This window comes from Brachyistius frenatus, unplaced genomic scaffold (assembly GCF_029030835.1).
Source record: "Brachyistius frenatus isolate BFR_SWC_R1_liver_20210118 unplaced genomic scaffold, ASM2903083v1 Contig_17, whole genome shotgun sequence".
NCBI lineage: Eukaryota > Metazoa > Chordata > Actinopteri > Embiotocidae > Brachyistius > Brachyistius frenatus.
The window spans coordinates 31,510-51,790 of record NW_027210616.1 but is presented as its reverse complement, the minus strand read 5'-3'; the positions used below and the strand labels follow the sequence as shown (position 1 = coordinate 51,790).

Here is a 20,281-nt window from a genome sequence, read left to right as displayed (position 1 = left end):
GTATGGTCATATCTGCCAGTTATAAGGAAAGCAATGAACAGAAAAAGACATTGAGGTTTCAATAAGCCTGAGCTGATATGTTAATGTCTCCAAAAAAAACATTTAGTTTGAGTTTGTGATTTACTTGGAAATACATGAAGCAACTTGCTTTCATCCTGACTAATAAACACATTGTAATCTTAATTAAAGACACTTTCAGTGCTACTTTGCAGAATTCGATCGTTTTAATAAACATAAATTAACAAGAGTTCGTCAGAAACAAAAGCTGCTGTCAGCGTCAGTGCAAAAATAAACAGAAACCGAAGTCAAAATGTGGAACACATAAGAAACTTTCAGCTGACAGGGATCTGACTGAACTCCAACTCAACATTTTCTTTGAACATAACTCAACATTGCTAATGTTGAATCAGAAGAGATTTTTGTCCGCAGATTTCATAATCATCTGACAAAATCGCTGACGGAATCGGACCTGACAGGTGAACTCGGTAAGGGGTCCTTCGAAGGAACAGATCGCTTGAATATTTATCACACTCCAAGAATGAAACCGCTGAAAACGCAGACGTGTGGAAGAGTTGATGGGAGGACTGACCTCAGTCAAAGAGCTCATCAAGGACACTGGCTGAGGTGTGACGTGTGGAGGGCTGCAGATCAAAAACAGGGCAAAGAAAGTTTTAGCTCGCCAGGAATGCAGTCCTTAATGTTAATAATATGTCAAGCTAAGAAAACGTATATGTAAATATTAATATACCATGAGACTCCACACCTGTACTAAATATCTCTCTCTCTGTCATCAGAAATAGATGGCAACCTCCACCGATTTAGTACGTCATTAATGAGTCTGTTGTCAGCTACAAATGTCACAAATATAATGTCCTTTTCGGGGCATTAATTAAAGTATAGCTCAGTTGAGCAAGTGCTATTTTAACTGATTGCACAAATTTGTCAGAAAGTACAGTGCACCTGATCTGAGTATATGACTGACTGATGAACAGGATGAATAAGATGTGGCAAGATTTTTTTGTTTTGTTTTTACCAGTGTATATCCAGATTCGGAGTCACTTTGGTATTCTTCAATCTCAGGATCTTCTCTCTCTGAATTAGCGTCCTCAATCAGAGAAAGCCTGGGCAGTACACAAACACACACACACGTTTATTCGTTCTAGCTGAAAGTAGCTTTCATGAAATTAGACAAATATTGACATTTTCGAAACTTTTTGTCTTTTCCTTTCAGATCAGCCTTACAAGGTGAGGTGGGAGCTCAGGTCTTGCTGCTCCAAAGTGGGGAAAGTGTCGCCGGAGGAAGTATGGCGTCGCTTGGTGGGCTTCACCTTTCTCATCTGTGGCCTGAGAGTGGCAGAGGGTAACTTTTTGGCAGGCACGGAGTCATTTGTCTTTATGTCATGGCTGGTAAAGTGATCTTTTTTTTTTTTTTTTTTTTAAACATCTTACCATCTGTGTACTTACCGTATCTGCATCTCGAACATGAGTTAACAACGACAACACAAAGCAACAAACACTCTCTGCAAGAGCTTTAATCATCAAGTCGCAAATGTTCCTTCCTTTACTGGCCGCAGCTAAATTTCAAAGCTGACTTCTTTCCCGGTAACACGACACAAATTCTTCATTTAGAACAGGACAGAGTGGCCAAATGTTGGCGGGTAGACAGACAGAAAGCAATTAACCTTTGTCAGTTTCCGGCATTTGGCAGGTGCCTGGCAGTAATTCCCAAACCTCTGAAATAGAGGTGGTAGATAGTGCAGATGTATTTAATGATTAAGATCAACTTACCCTGAGGAGAATTCATCCTCTGACTCGAGCTCAGTTAAGCCGCTGCCGATATCAAACTCTCCGGCTCTGGGTTTCCTGGAGGCGAGCGGCTTGGCTGTCCGTCTCTGGACGGTGGAGGTGAGGGCCGGAGTGGGCAGGTTGCTGTGGATGCTGCTGCCGTCCAACCAGGACCCTCTGACAGAGCTGGACGCTGAGCCTGGAGGAGACAGACGTCACAACAGAAGGTTATCAACTTTGACACTTTGTGAAGATACCGTCACTTTCTGCAGAAAGGTTTTCATTTTCATATCACTGCAAATTGAACACCTTTGGCTTTAGACTGTTGGTTGGACATAAGAAGGAGTTTGAAGACATCACCTCACGGTTGAAGGATCATGTGTGTTCCACTTTCCACTATATGTCTTGGTAATCAATTGGAAAAAATGAGAAATAATCTACAGTGAAAACAGTTATTGGTCGCAGCTGTACCTTGTTTTTGATGATTAGGGAGACCTTCCTTGCAACAGATTATTACCACCTTCAATAACTAACACTGATCCTTTAGTGACCCGTCATGTCTGACCCACAGTACCTCCATCATTTCATTATTGCAGTTAATACAAGCACGGTGTACCCAAACAGTGTTTTGTGTCGTATGTGTCGTCACCCTGAGCGGTGGTCTTCTTGCGTTTGGCTACAGGAGTATTGTGTGAGGAGACGGCAACAACACCCTCCGCCTGCTCTTTGGACTTGGAGGAGGAGCGAGCCTCCAAAGAACGCTGATACATTCTGACAGACGGCCAGGAGAGGGCAGCACCGGGACACTCGGATATCAGAAACGCAGCTCTGGGAGAGGATGACAGAGTGACAGGGGAAGAGGACAAAGACCAAGGAAACCTTTGTTTATGGTTCCTCTTCTGGTTTTTTTTTTGGGGGGGGGGGATTAGCCTCAATTATGTTAAATCCATTTCAAACAGTCACCATGATTAATACACCAACTATGTGACAGGAATGAGTACATAAACATGAGTTATTGTATGATTATTTTTTTTTTTTGTATTAATACTGCCAGGCTCAAACTCACTGTTCGGACTGGGAGTGCAGTATTTCCACTGATAAAGTATATATTTGAATATTGTATTGTTTTGTGTAAAGGTACTTCTGCCATTAGCTAAGCGCTGAGGACAAATTAAACTGAATTAATAATTCAATTCAACTCATCTTTTTCTGTGCAGCACCTTTCATACAAAGTGCTTCAAAAATATAAGAAATTTAAAAAAAAAAGAAATAAAAGGCAGAACTAAAACTTACAATAATAAAGTGTTAAAAGCCAATATGTAATAAATATAATTCAATAGAAAAGAAGGATAAAATGATTAAAACTTCAAAAATCAACGTGGTAAACACAACTCCAAACTAAAAGCCAAATAACAGATAGGACTTTAGTTTCCTAATAATAATAATAATAATATAGCTTTATTAAATAAATGGCAGAGAAATCCCTTAAAACACTAACACTTGATTCATTCAAGTGAGACAGTCTGATTATCATTTTGTTGTAGCAACAGTATTTACTCTGTTTGATCTGAGATTCAGTGAATGAGCGATTAAAGACATACGCTGATGCATGACCAGAAAAGCGGCTTCGCTTGTGGGTAAAATCCCGTCTGTGCAGATGTAGATGAGGTTGTGTGTGTTTTTCTTCTCACAGTGGGGCGCGGTCCTGCTGCAGCAACTTGAAACTGAACTCGCTGAGGACCACCAAGAAGGCCACGTTTAGATGCTGCTCCTCTCCCTCCTGGGGCTCCCGAAATGCAAAACGTATACCGTCCCTGATGGCAAACACAGAACACATTTAGAACACAAAATGAACATGTCGTGTGAAAAATACTTGATGTTTAATTCACACCCCTCAAAGTTGATTACCATGTAAGAAATCTGTGTTGAAGAAGTATGTTCTTATTATTTTCGCGGCCTCTAAAAAAAAAGCCATAACTACTAATGTAAAGTAAAGTAAAAATCCAAAAGGAATAAACTAGGTCATAACAGGACTGGTCGCTTTTGTGTTAGTCAAGAGCACCATGTGTTACTCACATGTGCAGGGCCACCAGTGGTTTGCGGACACGATGAAGATCAATGCCAAAGCTCATGGCAAGCCTCTTGGCCAAGTCTGTAATCTCAGCGAGATTCTGCTGGCTGTGGTCCTCTGTAAGCATCTCTGAAAACATCTGAGCGCACGCACGCGCGCGCACACACACACACACACACACACACACACACACACACACAAGACTTTACAAACATATGCTAAGGCCAGATATTCACACATTTCTATAGATATGGACCGAGTGCTCGATCTGCTTGCTTGATAAGCAAATCAAATATTGGTTGTGATGACAGAACGCAAGAGCTTTGCCATATAAATCACTTCCCATGTGTTTATATTTCAAACTAAAACCAATATGTGCAGCTGGCTAGCTGACAGACACAAAATGTAACTGAAACTGTGAATAAAAGTGTTGTTTTTTTTATCCAACAAATAAGAATGTCCATGTACTTCTGGAGCAAATAACACATACTCAGTCATGATAGCTCATATGTGGACATTTTCAGCTTTAGGTAGCTGCTGTTCTTCAATGCAAAGATTTTTCTCTCATGTGAAAAGGGCACAAAATAGTCATCAGACCTTCGTGATGGTCTCTGACAGAGGCTGGAGTAACAGATGAAATAATAAATACTGATACAATTGATCAAAACCACCACTAAATACGGACAAATGAATCTACTGTCAAGAGATCTTTGGGCCTAAAATGAGAATTACTCTATATTAGTAAATATAGGAAAATTTGAATCATTAAATATGTCATATTAGCTATTATATGTTCCTGGATGTATCAACAACTGTCACTGGTTTACTTTGATGCTGAAGAAAACCCTAAAACATGATGATTCACAGGTTTGCAGCCTTTTTCTACATTGTCTGAGCAAATTTATGTACTTCATTAATGATGGACCTCAGCAATAATATCATCCTTGGAAAGTATAAGTCACACTCAATCAAAAATGTGTGTATCACGTCTGCGTCTATGTTTAGAATTGACTGATTTATGACTCCTAATTGGGCTTTTTTAAGAGTTTTAAGTACCTAGCCTTCATAAATTGTGTCACAGCCAGACTGCTGCTGCAACAACTGACTGACATAGTAACTAATAACTTCCTGTCGTTTTCACAGCACAAGCATGCACGTTTTACCCCACAGTGTCTTTGCCTCACCTCTCTCCGCCTCCCACTTTAAAAACCTCTGCGCTAAACAATAAAAACTGAGAACAAAGTAATTCGAGGCTTTTTAGTGACAGGTAAGTGCGCACCTGCTGCAGACACAGACAGACAGTCCTGGCGCTCTGTACGGGGTTGATGAGCTTGCTCTTGCTCAAAGTCTCCTTAATGATGTCACCAAAGTCTTTAAAGTACTAGAGAAAACCGGGCAAGAAAAAAAAAAAACACTCATTAATCCATTAGATTAACAGCACAGTCGAAATGTCTGAAAATGTAAAAATAATCCACTGTGTTGGAGCCATCTGTGCTCCTTTTAGCCACTGTTCTCTGACTCATTCTCAGCACCTCGATGCATCCATGTGTTTTCTCACCCTCCTCCACCCTCTGCACATCCTCTCCATTATTACTTTTTTTAAAGTTGTCTTCCTAATTCAATTAATTTCTCCAAAGAATGAAAGTGTAACAACTAAATACACCTATTAACACATTTTGCCGACACGTGCACACAATTGTGACACACAGACAGTGAGCCATCATGAATCTGAATGTGCGTCCTTATAATTCAAATATAAAACGCTGGGCTACTGAAATTGAACTTTCCCTCCACCTTGTTGTAGTGCTTGAAGACATCAGTGGCGGCCGTGAGGTCCAGCACCCCGTAGATGACCAGCTTACAGTAGCCAGCCAGCTGGTTGCGCTTCCTCTGGAGAAGAGCAATCTTCATTTCCTCCTCGCTCTCTACCAGAGAGGATAACATGGAGGAATAACGGATCAATAGTCGAGTTCACAAGCGTCACAGACAGCATTCAAGTGCTGATATGATGAAAGACATATCTTCTGAGTTAACTGATATTTTTCTTGGGAATTGGCAAAACATCATGAAATATGGGGGAAAAAAAGAAGATTAGTTACAGAAGACGACTCTCAAAACAAGACATCAAAAAGTATGTCCGCAGGCAGATGAGGGTAGAGTCCTCTGGGAGAGCTCTGGCAGTGTTACAACTGAGCAGTTTCCAAACCATTACACATCCACATGAAAAACAAAATCCTATTAATCATTATTCACTAGTTTTCTTTCTAGGAAAATGACATCTGTTAACGGTGGTGCCACTTTGTCAACACGGACTGAAACTGCTTCGAGAAATTACCACAGCTCATGTAAACATTTATTGGGAGAAGGCGTCATTTTGTTCAGTTGGTGTAAAAATACCACCGAGCTCGCCGTCTTCAGTGTCAGTGAAGATGTAGTCCAGAAGGAAAGCAGCCAACTCGGAGCGCAAGGAATCCGACGGCAGGTGGACAAGTGTTTGGAGGTCGGGGTGGGAGCGAACCGAGCTCTCATTGTACAACAGCAGCAGGTCACATAACAGCTCAAACGCCTGCGGATGGATAAACAAACGAAGAATTTGTCTCCAAAACAGTGCTGTGCATTAAATCGATATCGTGATATGAGACTACATATCATCTTAGATTTTGAAATATCGTGATGTTTAAGTATTTAAGTAAGTGCATTACAGTAAGGCAATGTAATTGGCTGTTCAGTTGTATGAACTTCACTGTGTTAAGTGCCTTAAGATGTTTTACGTTGTGATTATGGCATTTTATAAACAAAATTGAATTAAAACATCCAAGCTATTCTATTAGTTGCCGTTAGCAACTTAGTTGTTACATCCACATTACTGCTGATTATTTATCCAAAAACTAATTTGGTAAATATTTTGTAAGAACATTGTTGCGACATCCATATTGAAGTATTTGGTCAGAAATATCTTAATATGTGATTTTGTTCATATCAACCATTTACTTCCAATTAAAAAAATTCTGATTTATACCAGTTTAATATTAAGATTTCAAGACTGACAAATAATTTACCTCATGTCTTCCACATGCAGCGCTTTTATTTTGAAAATGCAGATCCGCGGGGTTTTCCTTCTTGGCAAAGAAGATTTTTAATTCCTTTTGCATACATCATTTTGGTGAGTATTTTAATAAATTATTTAAAACTAGTCTACGACATGTCCCTCAGGTCAATATATTCTGCACCATTTCACATCATATTCTGATTGGTTGGTTTACAGGCACAAGACCTAAAAGCTGTCACTTGTTCCTATGGTCCTACATTTCTGACAGTGTCTGAATTTTGTCACGTGTCGTCTTTGGTCGTGTCTCAGTGTGATCTAGGTCCACCATTTTGGATTGACGAACAAAGATTTCAGTGTTTCTCAGTTTTCCAATTTTGTCTCAGACAGCCCAAAATCACAGTGTAAAGGGGCCTTTTGTATTCAAATAATATCGCAAATCTATCAGTTGACATGTGGGATGATGTTCATTGTAACAAGCTCTTACCTGATCTCGGATTTCACTCTGGATCAGAGACAAACACGTCTGACAGACTCTGCAGAACGAACGCACCTCCTTCTTCAGGCGCTTCAGTTCCGCCTGGGAGCGAGGATGAGTGACAGAGGGACAAAAACAGAGGAAGAGAGATCAAATATCTTATTAATGTCTATATTTGACTACGTGGGAGAGGAGTAAAGAGCAAGGCAGGCTGCTTTCATCAACTGGAAAATATAGACTTAAATTCAATTCATTCCTTACAAAAACCAATAATAGCAAACCTAATTAAAACACAACTTTCTTTGCTATTTAAGTACATTTGCTGAATCCACAGGTGAATCAAAGTATGTGTTCCAAGAACAGTATCCCCATTGCTTAAATAGTTGCTAATGCACTCTTTAAAGGACGTCCTCAGAGTTTTAAATGTGAAATCAAATATTCCCAATCCACTTACTCCGGCCCTTTTAACAATGACATCCTGTTGTCAAAGCAGTTAGTGACATACAACAACACAAACAATCACCAACTGATGAAATCCACTTGCATTTGTCTTTAATAAAACATGTATGTGTGCATTTATCTCACAGAAGGAGAAACTCGGCTACTCAAATGAGGCCACAAAACATGAAAACAGACAAGGAATGAAAATAACGAAACACAAAGATGGGATTTGTATGTGTTGTCTCTGGAATCCCGTTAAGGAAAACACACAAGCGGCGGCATGAGTAATAATGACGTGTGAAAACGAGAGCGAGAGAAACACTTGCAGACGAAGTGAAAATGAGCTGAAAAGAGAACAGAGTGAAAGAATGAAGATTAGACACAAGAAAGAATGAGACAAAAAATATGCAAAGACAAACAGTAATAAAAAGTGTGAGCCAGCGGGAAATAAATATCGGAGTGTCGCTGTGGGCTCGGATGCACTCGAACAGATTGCTGCTTAATTGCCTGCTGTCTGTGCAGCTGGTGAATTGTTGAACAACACAGACAAGAAGAGCTCCACAAACTCACAGAAAGGCCACCAACGTGGTCGCCGTGGGTTGGCTGTGATGTGATAGCCATTATCAAAGTCTTAATCATGTCGATTGGCTTGTTTCATGCTGGTAGTCAGACACGACCAGAATCAAAGTTAGTGACTGAGAGAAAGTCTGACTATTTCAAAACTTTTCACTTAATGGCAGATGGAGAAAAAAATAGATTCTATAATGTGAAACGAAAACCTCTGTTGGCTTGGAGTTGACCACATTCACTTTGGCCCACATGAGTTGAAAGGCTGCACACTTCAGAGCCGGCACCAGGAGCTGAAATTACACAGAGAAGTTAAAATGAGCTTTTGCCATAGGCAAAAAATAGTTCCCTTAACTTTTCCAAGCATATCCTTCTCTGGAAAAAAAAACATGAAATATTATCAAGAATTAAGAAACAGGTGAAATGCATGCATACAGACAATGAAAAGGCAAAACAAGCTTTGTTTGGCAGCCAATTATTGTTTACATGTTCATTTATCAGCTTCTTAAGGCATAATGTGGCATTTCTGTACTGTAAAATGTCATATTTTTATATTTTCAATCCACTACCCTCCCTTCTTAACATTTCAACACTCCATCAAATATCAAACTTTGTGATAAACCTCCTTGTCAAGCTCTCTGGACTCCATCCTGCTCTGCACCAGCTGGAGACACGGGTCAAAGAGCTGCCAGCTTCTCAGGTCCTGTGCACTGGAAAACACACACACACACACACACACATACACATAATACAGTAATACACTTCTATCTCAGGAGTAATTTGTGCCACCGCCATGTGTATGATAACTTACAAGCTCAAGGCAGCAATCCTTTTCAAGGCAGTGGCTGCACTGTATGTGTCATCTTCATCTGCAGTTCCCTACGTATAAAATATGAGATACACTATTGAGGTAAGCGATCTGGCGGTTTTGTATATTTTCACAAAAACAACTGGACCACCAAAAACAGATTACACACTTTGCAGTCGTGGTCTATAATTATTTTAATGTTTTGTTTTTTTTTAGTCAGTTTTCAACATTGGTTTTGTGTTGTGGGGCACAGTCTAATAAACTGAGTGCATGTTCATGCATTTCATAGCTGTATTTGCTGGTGTGCAAGCTTCACAGACAAGCTCTCTAACCTGCAGCAGGTCACTTAAATAGGTGCTGAAACACTCGGCCAGGCCATCCAGCAGCTGGCTGAATGCCAGGTGTGCGCGGGAGGAGAAGGTGTAGCACTCGGAGCAGAGAGTGCAGAAGAGGCGGGCGCAGGCCTCTAACACAGTTACCTCTGTGTGCTTCCTCACAATGCCACATATCTGGGACAGCAGGAGGTCCATATGCTGAAAGAAAGACACAGAAAAAGTAGAAGAGGCATGTATCAGTTTTCTTTAAATTGTCACTGCATTTTTCACTCAGTCATCAACACCAAATTGAACTACTGGTTCATCATCTGCTCGCTGTGGCAATCTGCCAATCACAGCTTCTCTGATCTCAAAGTTAATCACTGTTCACCTCTGACCTGACAGGCTTCCATTTGTTCATTTATGTTCAGTTTATTTTTCTTGCTTGTTGGAATAACCAATTATCATTTACAGCGTCATGTTCCATTATTTTATAAACTTGAAGATGTCAAGTCATCACAAAACAAGGACAGAAGTCAATAAAAATCGTCTCTCTGAGCAACATCACAGAAATATGAGCATGCAGTGACCTGGATATAATAAAAAAGAAACTGTGAGATGAATTAATAATAACAAGACATCAGATTTTACAATGTATTCAGGGCAAATATTCATATTGGTCAGGCAGATTTCTGGCCCTCCTACCTTTTCCAGCCACTGAGCGCTGCTGTACATCTCCAGCTCAAAGTAGAGGGGAGCTTTGAGAAGGAGGCTCACCTTCGCTGCATCTGCTGAATACTGCGGCTCATTAAAAACACAAATTCAGCATTAAACAAGTGAAATGGCAATTACAAAAAAAACACAGTGTACTTTTGTGAACATTGGCTTTGTACCTTGGTCAGCAGCTGTGGCAGCAAGGGGATGAAGTGTGTGGCGATACGTCTCCTGTCTTGTTCCTGGATCTTCTTGTCCTTCATACTCAGCGTCTAATTGTCATGTAAACATCCAGTAAGCAGTCACAGGCCAGTAGCTCATCAATGTACATGAGCAAGTAAGCAAACAAAATAATTCAGTTATGAGAATGTGTGTTTGTGCCAAAAGTAATGACCAACACAGCTCAAAAAATATACAATATAAGAATTCACTTTTTCACAAAACAGTAAATATTAAAAAGACATTAATAAGATGGTACATTTTTGCTCAGCACTTGAAACTCATTGTGATATGTCTTGAAACAGGATCAAAACAGGGTGTGTGAGGTAACGAAAAAAAATATATAAGACCCGTAATGAAAAATGGAGTGATTCAGACTGATGTGATTCATCTCATATATTCATTCTTTACTGTCCCAATTGTGTATATTGGAGCTTTAAATCTAGACTTTTAATATCACAAGACAATTTGAAATAAAAATAAAAGAACCTCTCTTGCCCCCAAAGCTCCACTGTTCCATGAAACATAAGCTAATGAGCATTATTCATGTATTTGTCTGTATCTGCCACCACCTTTTTGCCCTGAGTTCTCCCAACAGGTGGAGTTGCCTGCGCTGCCTGTCTGATGGCACACATCATCAGCTCTATGAGGGCCCCCTCCTCCTCATACATCAGTCCTGACAACACAAAGGCAGAGACGGGAGCGGAATTGAAACGACACAAATTGGGAATAAAAAACTGTGAAACAAAGGTGAAAAAAGGGAGCAGACACTGCTAATTTAACGTCTTTATTTGCTCTGGAAAGAACGTGGGAGTAATATAAATGATGGTGGTGGATTGGCGTTAAACTGAGCAATCTCGGCTGACTTTGTGTGGCAGTGAGTGTAGTTCACACTGCTGTCGTGTTTACAGTTTTATCTTGTTCCTCACCAGCCTCCTGTAGCAGCAAGGCTGTCATGGTCGCCCAGTCTCTTAGCTCAGTTCCTGCCACACTCCACAGACTGTCCACCAGGTACGCCCCATGCTCATGGAACTGTTCAGAGAGTGAATGTTTTAGATTTAAGTCATTTATTTTCCTTTCTTTGTGATGGCTTTAAACTACTTTATAGGACGCTCAAAATAAAAACCTGATCTGAACACTTTGTCTATCATGAAACCATAATGATATATAAATTATCTACGGGCAAAATAAATGGGAAATATAGTTCGGAACCAAATAATTTAGCTTTGTTAGTCAGTCAGTGGTTCTTCAAAGCCTACTGCTGTTGGAAAAAAAATATATAGAAATGAAACTATACGTATCCATTTTTATTCTAATAATGTAATATTGTTTTAAACTGAGGCAGACTGACAGGCAGATTGGAATAGAGAGGAGACACAGAGGAAAACAAATACTACCTCACTCTGGATGAAGAAGGAGATGAGGATTTGAAAAAAGGCTACACTGTTGCTTTTATCAGTATCCTGGCAGTCAATGGTGATCACACTTTTCAGCCTGACACACACATAAAGAAAAATAAAGAAATGAGTAATTACAGGGATGAGATATTGGCAATAAAACCCCATTATAAAGAAATGTGATTCACCATATACTTGCTATTATCGCTGATTGTAAATGTGAAAAAAAACAGCGCTTTTTTTCCTTCCATGCTTTTGTAGGCATTATGATATTATATATTTGAAAGACTACAACACATTTTCATGATACTGTCCACAAAATCACAAGGAGGTTTTAATGCTTTACTCTTGGGGGAGAGTCTATGATGAAGCGATCACACAACAAACAGCAATGAAACGGCTTTTGTGAAGTACAAAATGGAAAGCGGCACCTTAAAAAGCAGACAACAGTTAACGAGTGTGCATTTACGTGACAGTGTGGGGTGAAAGCATACTTGTTGTAGAGGAAGGCGCCAGCTGCAGATGCCAGGCCTCGGTGTGAAGCATAAACCAAGGGATAGATGTGGCCGCACTCCTCCTCTCTCAGGTCCTCCTCTGTCGTCCTGCATGTGTGTGCACACATACAAACATTTACTGGTCAATTCAGCCATGCACATTAAACAAACATTTATAAATCCTTATTTCCTCTTGTCAAGTGAGTTATTTTTTTCTATTTGACAGAATTTGTCCTACAGGCTCCTGCAGTGTTTCTTTGAAATTGTATGAATTTGTTAGATATAATCTAAAATACCTTTAATAACAAGCAATTGGAATTTCATTACATTATAATCTCTCTTTTTGATTATCCCTAAAACCATCTAATTTCAAGTGCAAACCCATCGTGACATCACCCATTGGTTGGTGAAGTGCCATTTTGAAGCCTTGAGTTTGGCCTTTCTGTTGTTGCTATTTTGGGTTTCTTTTGGGGGCCAGGGGTGACCATATTTGGATGAGAGGGTGGAGCCGGGGAAAAGCGAGTGGTGGAGCTGACGAACAGCCCAAGGATAATATGTCAGCTCACCTATACCTAATCATGACTGCACCCCAGACATGCCAATCAAACAAGGCACGCCACCCCAAACATACCTCTCTTTGAGGCCCAATGTGTCATTGATTTTGGAATTATGTTCAGAGGGACCATCAGATGCTGTTTGAATGGGAGTCTATTGGAGTCTCTTGCAGCCCTCAGTGGTATTAGTTTCAGACACTTCAGCATTGGCTTTAATTTTCAGACCCAGAGTTTATATCCATTTTTATAGTCTATGTCGAATTTACAGTCAGAGGTGTGAGATGTTGGCACATGTGATCACGACTTATACTGTGAATCATCAGCAATTAGGACAATTATATGAGACCATCACTCTAGTTTCTTGAATGAGCATCAGTTTTTCAAAAAAGAAATGTTTTACTCCAGATTTTGAGGAGTTTCTTAATCAGGCATCTGACTTTGAAACAAACACTGCCAATATGAGGCAATATGGTGAAAAGACTACATCAAAGAAGCAGTTTTACTTGTTATAAGCTGTATTTGAGTAAGACTTGTCCATTAATTCACTGAAAATCAATAAAATGTAATATGTTTAGTATGTTCTCATCTCCTCAAATTAAATGATTGTACTATGCGCTTCAGAAAATAGCACAAAGGAACTCCCACAGGCAGAGAAACCCCTCACTGTTGGATCAGCAGCAACAGATTGACCACTTCCACTGCCACGTCTGGGTCCTTGTCCAGCACCATACTGAGAATCCTCTCCTAAACACACACAGACATTCAGATATGCAGTGGCACAAACAGACTAATGTACAATCATGCCAGCAGACAAGCAGGCATAAAAAAAAACACGCAGACATGCATAAAATGTATCCTCACCCTCACATATATGCACACACACATGAGCCCACTGATTAGGCACTAAGCCATGGCATAAATACAATTTATCTGCCGCAGCACATGTGGCTTAAGAGGGTTTTCATGTGTTTGAGAAGAGCTTATTAACTATCAGTAATTGGCAGCCATTAACGCACCCGAACACATACCCAGACAAAGGATGAGACCATACAACAAACAGCAATGGTGGAAAAAAAAATAAAAATGAAAAAGGCAAGGAAATAAGGGGAGGGGGCACAAAATATTGAAAAGAGAGACATAGGCAGGAAACAAAACAGAAACAATACAAAAAGCTGGAACAATAGATTACAGACAGATGCAGAGACAGGCACACAGACAGACAGGCACATAGACAGACAGACAGGAGCAAAAAAGAGGGAGAGAAGAGGCATTAAATGAGGTGTGAGTCCAATCCAGAGGGATGCCTCACTTTAAATCTGCTGGTGAAAAGCTCCAGGCGCCCAATGAATTCCTTCTCCTTGTACAGACCCTGCAGGGCACGGACACACCGCAGACGCACTGGACTTTGCTGTAGAGAAAAAAAAAAGAGAAGAAAAAGTACAGTTACACATTTTCTATTAGATGCATGGAAACTGCTGCTTGAGTCAGAGAAGACATTTCTCTTTGTGCAAATGTGTGTTTGTGATTCCTCCTGTGTCTGTCTGCAGATACTCTACAACAGTCTCGTGTCAGAAGCTGTCTAAGCCTAAAAAAGCTGCTAAATTTGAAAAGCACATTTCCCTGTATAATACAGTGCTTGTCATTACAATTTCCACTGCTGGCCTGTGGAGAGCTGCAGACAGACAGCTGCTTCCTCTTTGACACATGATGTTGCCCACTGTGAGTGAAAGACTAACGTCACAGTAGTACTTTGCGAGGTGCCTTTTATTGTTTTGGCCTGTGTATGTGTGTTTACCTTGTCGTGTAGGGTCCACCCCAGGTATTTGAGACATCCATCGTTAAGGAAGTCCTCAGGGTCCATTTTCAGCCAAAGGCCCAACGCCTCGATGCATTCTGCCCGGATCTCAGGCACTCGGTCCCGGAAACGGTGAACAAACACACCACGGAAGGTGGCGTTCATCAGAGAGGACAGCTCCTCTCTGTTCTCTCTCAGCTACAACATACACATATCAAAACAGATCCACTCAACCACAATAATACGCAGAAACTGTGAAAATATCAGTCACCTAAGACTCCATTTCTGTCTGTTCAGCCTTTTTATATTCAAGTATGCTGGTCTGCGCTGGCAGCCATCTTTGACTGCATTAAGCTACCATTACACCATCATTTTATGTTTCTCCAAATGCTACTTTACTTGTCTTAATATTGGGGAGTAATATCACAAAGCATGTGCTTCTGTTTGGGCTTTTTTTCTCCTGGCTTCCAATAAAAAAAAAAATCTAATATGGTTTATGGTGCCTTCAGCTATTAGGTCCTACTCTCTGGGATTCTCTACCACATGAATTAAGTTTTGCTAAAAAGCATCTTCTGTTAAAAGTAAAGTAAAACCATGTTTTGTTGGAAGCTTGTTATGACGATTACGACCCTCTCCACTACCTGCTGCAGGGACAGCGGAGCACTTTCTCCAAAAGATTCCTCCAGCTTTGCTGTCACAAGGACAGATACAGGAGATCATTCCTGCTGACTGCAATAAGACTGTACAATAACTCACCTCTGGCAAAATCCATCACATAACAATAACACTGTTGACTGTGTTTCTTGGTTGTTTGTATATAATATATATAAATATATACTGTACTGTATATACTGTGCATTTTATATTTTTTACTGCTATTTTATTGCGTTTCTATTATTATCTTATTGCTTCTGTATGCTGCTGTAGCGAAAAAAATTTCCCCTCGGGGATTAATAAAGTAACTACCTAACCTAACCTTAACATATGTGGTTTAAGAATAACATTTTCATTTTAGAATATATAGAATAGTTTCCCCTTTTTAGGAATAAAATACTTTCCTATCTTTTTCCTGTTATTAACTTATCTTACATGTTTTTAGCATGTATAATCTTTGATTTTTGCCTATTTATTGATTTTTAACTATGATAATACCTATTTTTTTCATTCCAATACTTTCTCTTATTTTTTGCATATTTACTTTGCTTTTCATCTCGAAGAAAGTTGAGTCTACGCCTACAGTATAAGATGTGCTAAATAAATAAACTAAGCTTGACTTGTCCTCCCTTTGTCCCTGTATGTTTGTATCTCAAAATGCATGCGAGCAAGATAGGAAACTGTAGCAAGCATATTATACACTCAGGCTTAATCAGAATGTTTCTTATAAATCACTGGTTTCATGACCTACATGTTTATGTAACAGTGGCTGTGTATCTGCACTGATGTCAGTATTTGAGTGTTCCATGTGTCACCTCACTGACGGTGGCCTGCAGCTTCTCCAGTCTGTCAGAGGCTCTGTCATGAGCCTTCTTGCTTTTCTCCATGTCGTATTGCCGCTGGGTGGTCTGCAGCTGAGAAGACACTACCCCAGCTACTTCCACCAAACCCGTCATCAACTTCATGGCTAATACGGAAAAACACGCAGATAAAGAATGTTTACACCACAACTGAAAAGTGATTTCAGTGGTTGGCAAAACAAACAGTTGAAATCAGTTATTAATTTGGCCACAATTTCTATTGTATGCACCTGTATTGTAATGATGTCCTTACCAAGTAGGGTACTGGTGTGTCTGAAGGCTCTGACTTGGGAGTCAGACAGACCGGTGAGCAGAGCCAAGAGGGACGGGAAGAGGTATTCGTCATATATGAGGCTGTTCTGACAGGATCGCACCAGAACCCGAGCAAACTCACACAGGCTGGCTTTGAAACGCCTCATCTGGGGACCTGGAGTGCTTAGCGGGTAGTTCACCGAATCCTGGAGGATTAAAGGGAAAAAAAAGAAAAGAATCAAAGACAACAGTTTTAACATCCTACAATGTGTTTAGTAAAGTTATCTGAGGCAGACGGCCATGTATTTTCTGCTAATGATAATTACATCATTGAAAAAGTGATTAACTCATTAATGTGTCCATTTATCAGCATTAGATTGTAATTAGTGTGTTCCATCATGCTGTTCTCCATCCTTCACATCATAATCTCTTGGGACTTTGAGGTTGTTTTAATTTCTCAACTAATTCCAGCAGGAACATTTGTAGTGAGAAGATTGACAAAAACACAAACTAGATTCATTCTCACATACATGCAATAATAATGTTTATTATTAGGACAAATTTCAAATGATGTAAACTACGCCCAAACTACTGTTTTCCGTCTCTCACCTCATTGAACTCTTTGGTTAGTGTGCCGATGATCTCCGCATTCTGCATGCTGTCCAACATCTCTCGGCTAACTACGCCTGGGCAAAAAAAAAAAAAAAAAAAAAAAAAAAAAGTTACACATTAGGAAGTATGGTAAAATTTACACCTGAACAAACAAAACCTTATATTGTAATAATTCGGGCTTTTCTACTTGACCCAAGTGAGATACACCACACGGTCTTTTCACGTATTCTACTATCTTAAAATATTGATATTGTGCTGTCAATTGACAGCGGATTAACACAGTTACTGCGCACTACGTCGTTAGCATACTGGCAGATCAATACTACTGATCATCGCCTGAGCTGAAATTGGAAAGATAATCTCTTCAACTTTGACCTCCACCTCCAACTACCCATCTCCTGGCCTCCCTCTTAACCTCTGACCTTTACATCCGCAGGACTGAACAATGAAGTTGATGAGCACCAGCTGCCCCGCCTCTCGGCTTTGCTTGTAGCTGTCCAGCCACTCGTCTACCACCGTCTAAAGATTGACAGGGAGAAAGCAGCCAATGAGATCGATGGGGACAGATTAAAGAGCATATGTATATAATAAAAACATACCATTTTATCGACCGTATGGAATTCAGCTTTACGTTTTCCTCCTATCCCTGGACCTTTTATATTTTTCTCTGAAGCATATGTGGGTCTACAATATCTAACCCCATCCCTGTACTGCCCTTCAATTTTTGGGCTCCCTTAAATTCCAGTTTTATTCACCCACTCCTTTGCATCATCACTTTTGTCAACCATTACACCACTACACATACAAAGACAGGCCTTCACAGAATCTGTTCTGATCTTAATGATGGTGTACGTTTTGAATAAAGGGCTAAATTTAGCTGGGAACTAAGATACCTTCACAAAAAAAAAAAAAACATTTAACTGCATTTTACCAGATTTTCTAAATGTGCTAAGAGTTTGCCTTCACCCAGAGTCATCATTTGCAATTTTTTTGCAGCTCTACACTGTAGGGGCAGACTCTTTACTACTGCTCACCACACTTTTTTTGTTATTTTTTTATGTGGTCCCTTTTGCAGGCTACCCAGAAGAGACTGGCCACAGCACAACAATACTTTGGATGGACAAGTGCTGCCAATTATTGACTACATGAGCCAATGAGAGCGCCTCTTTCCTCTCTGCGTATCAAAGGCAATTCAGTAGGATCACATCAGTCAGCCACTGACAACACATGATAACCTCTTTCATTGCCAGTTTGTTTCTCTTCTCATTACACATGCCTCCTTCAGCACCTCCCTCCCTTCATGTGTTTATCTCTGTGCTACCTTCCCCCATGGTCCCCCATGCTCTTCATCTGTGGGGTTTGCTCACCACCATGGCACTCTTCCCAAAGTGGACAGCATCATAGATATCCTTTGCACTGATACCCTGGTTCCCCTCGTTCACGCGTCTGACAGGTCGAGGGGAGGCCTGCCTGGGTGTCCCCGGGAGGGCTGCTGCTGCAGGGAGGTGTCTGGAGGATCGGGGATGGGGCTGCTATTGGGGCGGGACGTCACCCTCAGTGCAGCATTACGTCTGAGTCTCTTGGGTGGCTTGAAATGAAAGAGATTTATTTTGGGATTTAGACTGAATTGATGTAGTCAACTGAACTGGTGGTAATCGTGACAATATAAGAGGTAGGAATTAGATGAGATCTATCACACAAAATCTACACGTTTGATCTTTTACGAAAACGATTTGATCTGATTGGCAGTTTTATTCAAACACCATGACATTTCCCAAACCTAGACAAGCTCATATCCACTAAACTACTCCCTAGCAAAAATAAATAATATGTAAATATAAATTAACTATCTTTTAAAAGAATAAAATAAATTACCTGAGGCCTAGGTACTGCCAGTTTTTTCCGCTTCAAGCCCTTTATTGTAGCCTCGTAGTCACTGCCGGAGTCTGAGAAGTCCTCTGACTCCTCAGGACTGGCAAGACAAGGAAAACAATTGAATAAAGAAATGCCTCAACATCAGAAAACCATTCAAACTCAGCCTAATGAGGCTCACAGCCGGGCAGTATTTATTTAATATACGCAAGTTTTATTCTGATGTTGAATTGAGACGTGGAGAATTAGCTTTGGTTTTTGCCTGTTGACATCTCTTAACTTTGAGAGGATTTGCAAGCTGTTTCTGTTCAATTGTGCACACAACTTCAAAACACATGCACTTGCGATAAATGCTTAGTGCAAAATATGTTCGAGGGCGACTTTAAATGTTCAGGTTTTACTTTATGAAGCTCACAAACACCTTCAGACAGCCCAGTAGCGGCATAAATACGCTCAGATAAATTTACCTGTCCAAATCTGAGCTTCCAGTTGGCATTTTGGCTGAAAGAAGCAACAGGGATGTAAGAGGACTTCAGATTGCTGGTTGGCAGGATGTTTCTTCACACTTTTTTTTTTTTTTTTTTTAAAGCAGAGAGAGCGACTGTGTGGGAAAGGAGACAAAAAAAAAAAAAAAAAGAGCAAGCTACACAACAAGCAAAACTTTGTTAAATCATAGCAATAACCAAATAGCTACGTAACATTGACAGTAATTCAAAGGTTATAACGATAATATTAAAACGAATTGCATTTTAAATTCCTCAAATAACACACATTTCACAGATTAGAGCATAGTTGGGACTAAATGTGGTCGCAAAGGAAATCCTGTTCGGCTAACAGCTGCTAACCCCTTAGTAGCCTATCCTTACCCTATTAAAAAAAAAAAAAAAAAACCTTTCAAGACAGTAGTCAGCTAACAACTTCGACTAAAACTAATCCATAACTACTATTAGCTAACTAATAATAACACTTTACCGGCTGATAATGACGTTATTAATCGGTAGTGTTCCTTTCTTGTGGGCCTTTGCTTAATTCTTGCCTCTTCCGTAAACCGGTGAGAATTAAGGGCGCGCAAAAGTACGCAAACGTAATTCTGAACGCTGATTGGCCAAGCGGCTCCTCGGACCAGAACATGATTGGTCCTTTCAGAAGGTCACTTGATGCCTATAGGTCATTCCGCATACGGGTTACTCAGTGGTTGTACTGTGTGTGCAGGTAGCAGATTCAGCCACAGTTAAATAGTTAAACATATAAATGGAACCTAAGTGAATTGCGAGTGATTTCAGTCACTCATTATGGATTTTTTTTTGTAGTTTTCCTCATTATATATATATATATATATTTTTTTTTT

General features: G+C 40.1%; 1 protein-coding gene across 1 annotated transcript; it reads right to left on the bottom strand.

Moving 5' to 3' along the window:
• Nucleotides 1-380: 380 nt before the first annotated feature.
• LOC138618431 (cohesin subunit SA-1-like) lies at nt 381-19,429 on the bottom strand. The gene is given in 32 exon segments (XM_069694148.1): nt 381-641; nt 1,034-1,121; nt 1,243-1,344; nt 1,789-1,984; nt 2,435-2,613; nt 3,477-3,599; nt 3,862-3,995; nt 5,136-5,237; nt 5,651-5,781; nt 6,254-6,422; nt 7,390-7,482; nt 8,601-8,681; nt 9,011-9,098; nt 9,200-9,267; nt 9,529-9,729; nt 10,216-10,308; nt 10,404-10,496; nt 11,016-11,119; nt 11,373-11,475; nt 11,841-11,937; nt 12,335-12,442; nt 13,553-13,632; nt 14,198-14,296; nt 14,684-14,881; nt 16,153-16,304; nt 16,451-16,655; nt 17,059-17,135; nt 17,484-17,580; nt 18,429-18,544; nt 18,547-18,649; nt 18,937-19,033; nt 19,401-19,429. Coding segments are annotated over 32 exon segments (3,657 nt in total). The 3' UTR covers nt 381-590.
• Nucleotides 19,430-20,281: the final 852 nt, after the last annotated feature.